Source organism: Mesitornis unicolor, unplaced genomic scaffold, assembly GCF_000695765.1.
Source record: "Mesitornis unicolor isolate BGI_N332 unplaced genomic scaffold, ASM69576v1 scaffold23590, whole genome shotgun sequence".
NCBI lineage: Eukaryota > Metazoa > Chordata > Aves > Mesitornithiformes > Mesitornithidae > Mesitornis > Mesitornis unicolor.
The window spans coordinates 1-2,686 of record NW_010160626.1 but is presented as its reverse complement, the minus strand read 5'-3'; the positions used below and the strand labels follow the sequence as shown (position 1 = coordinate 2,686).

General features: G+C 42.0%; 1 protein-coding gene across 1 annotated transcript; it reads right to left on the bottom strand.

Annotated features, from left to right (window-relative positions):
• Nucleotides 1–285: 285 nt before the first annotated feature.
• HMGN2 (high mobility group nucleosomal binding domain 2) lies at nucleotides 286–2,511 on the bottom strand (the record flags this gene model as incomplete). The annotated part of the gene is made up of 5 exons (XM_010190537.1): nucleotides 286–776; nucleotides 1,232–1,327; nucleotides 1,690–1,740; nucleotides 2,066–2,095; nucleotides 2,467–2,511. Coding segments are annotated over 5 exons (258 nt in total), but the record flags the coding sequence as incomplete, so codon positions are not given.
• Between the last annotated feature and the right edge of the window lie 175 nt (nucleotides 2,512–2,686).

The following is a 2,686-nucleotide window of genomic DNA, read 5'->3' as shown; positions in this document are numbered from 1 at the left end:
AAATGGAAGAATCTTCATTTCATACTCGTAGAGGGGAAAGTTTAGAGTGAGGGTGGACACTTTCACATTTAGCATGTTGTTTAACAACTCTTCACAAACCTACCCTGACTTTCAGAGGAAAAAAAAAAAAAACAAAACCAAAAAATTAAAATTCAGGTTTCTGAATCTGAAGATCCACAATAGAAAAGAGGAACTATGGCTCCTTTTAGAGCCATGATATCCCAAATTAGACACCACAAGTCCGGATCACCTGGATCACCTGACAATGCAACTGGAGTGGTAAGTAGTCCCAAAATGCCTTTTTTTTGCCGTATTTCGGAGCGAGAGGCTCTAGGCAAACGAGGACGCAAAAGGAACTACAGAGGGCATTGCAAACCGTGGGTTTGAAGTCGGCAAGAGGCACCTTGGGAGCTCCGGTGTTCACTCGGATGCGCTTCACAGAACAGCTGTGCAGCAATGAATCCCTTCCTGTTCTATCCAGGAAGAGCCTTCCTTCCAAAAACTGAGGGAGGGGGGAAAAACTTTTCTAATGAAAATTTAGTTTCTGAGAAATAGTAGACTAAGTGACATTTGTCCCCACTGCCCCCCCTCGAAACACAACAACGAAGCAGTCTGTGTGCTAACAACATAGCTTAAAAAAAAGTAAAACAAAATTCTGCATTGTTATAAAACTTGATAAAAAATAGTATTTCAAACTGTACAGTCACCAGAAGTACACAGTTATCAAAAATTCACACATTTTACTTGGCTTCACCAGCACCTTCGGCTTTCTGTGCCTAAAAGTAAAAGGAGAACCAGTCAATATAAACCAGGCACCCGTCAAGACACATCATGCGCTTGCTCCAAACCGACAACCCATTTTTCTAACCAGCAGCTCCGTGAACAGAAGCAATCTTACCCAGGCTGCACCACCATGATTTTTAACAAAATAAAAGCTGACATTTAGAGTGCCATAAAAGGCAAAGTGAAGTTGCTTTATGACGTGCCAACTTCACACATTTTCAGAAACAGTAACTTCCACGCAGCAGCTTCCCCTGTCAGACACAACTTCAGCTCGTTACCAAGCAGCACCCTCCACATCTGTAGATGTGTTGTTCACGTCATAAGCAACAGGTCTAAATAATCAAGCAATAACTCCCCTTCGTTAGCACAAGCCCGGACCTGTCTGTGTTCAATAGGGAAAAAAAGTGATGTGCTGATGTAAGACAAGCTGCCAGAGCTGCTGTTGTACCTGGTCTGTTTTGGCATCTCCGTTTTCTGCAGGGTTGTTTCCCTCCTTGCCAGCATCGCCTTTCCCCTTCTTTCCCTTGGGCACCTTCTCGCTCTTCTGTAAACGTAAAATGACGTTACAATTAACGACATGCAGTCATTAAAGCATCAGAATCCAAAAACCAGGATGGTAAAAACCAGCACTGGATGCTGGCCCAACAAGAACACAACACACACCTTTAAAGATGTTTGCATCTTTAAAAGATTGATAACAACTGTGAAGGGTCTTCACTTTTTACTTTTACAAAACTTGTATTAAAAAGATCAGAAAGTTTTCGGTGCAACTTTATAGAAATTACAACGCAGCTCAATTTCAGCACTACATGCACTGTTATTGTAACTTTTATTAGTCATTATCAGACAAATCCAAACCTTGTAACCCATCTACCTCTCAATAACACTGCTGACAAAGCACCTTACCTTTGGAGCTGCCTTTTTAGGTTTAGGCTCTGGCTTCGGAGGAGCAGGCTTCTGCAAACGAGAAATTTGTTATCCAAATTAAGAGGGAGACAGTACTTTTAAAAAAACAAAACCATTCAACCCAAATAGTTTAGTTTTAGGAAAGCAACTGAAAACACTCGAAATCTAAAGCACTTATTTGATTTGCCAATTATTCTACCACTCCCATACCACCACACAATGGGGCAGCTCATTAAGCCAGCAACTCTATTTAAAAATTAACTGAACAATGCGTCTCTGCAGAACACCTGCGCTTCTCACACATACGTGGTGGATAATACTTAAGCCTAAAACTATGAAGTCCTGTGACCTCTCTGCTCAACACGAGAATACTCACGGCAGATAACCTCGCCGATCTCCGCTGTGGCTGTTTGAAAAGAAAAATGACCGAGTTTAATGGGATGGAATGTGAGCTTTCAAAAAGTCATAAAGTAACTCCTAGAGTAACTCTCATTTCAAAGCAGTAAATCCCAGAACTAATGTTTAAAGTTTTTAGTTCCCTTTTTCCCTATTCTCAAGAAACATGAGACTATCCCGTTTAAATCACTACTAATAGTTAACGGTAGCTGTAGATTTTTCAGAGTTATGGTTAAAAGACAGTTAAAACTTTGAAAAGTCAGAATCAATTAAGACCAATCCTCCCCCTGCTCCCCAGTTCTGCGTTTTGATGAAGTTGAACCTCATCTTCCAATGCAAACACTTTATGATCCAACTTTCTCAAAATATTGAGCTTCTTACCTCATCCTTAACTTTGGCCTTATCGCCCTTGGTATCTCCTTCAGCCTAGGACGTTAAACACAAGTTGTACCGACAAGTTAAGGGCAGGCACACTCAGCCCCCATACCCACACCATCAGCTATCTTTAAACCCCCAATTTGCAAGGGAAACGTTTTCAACCCACTCCCGGAGGATGCCAGGCCTTCCCTGCTCCCCCCACCTGCCCCTCAGCGCTCCGGAG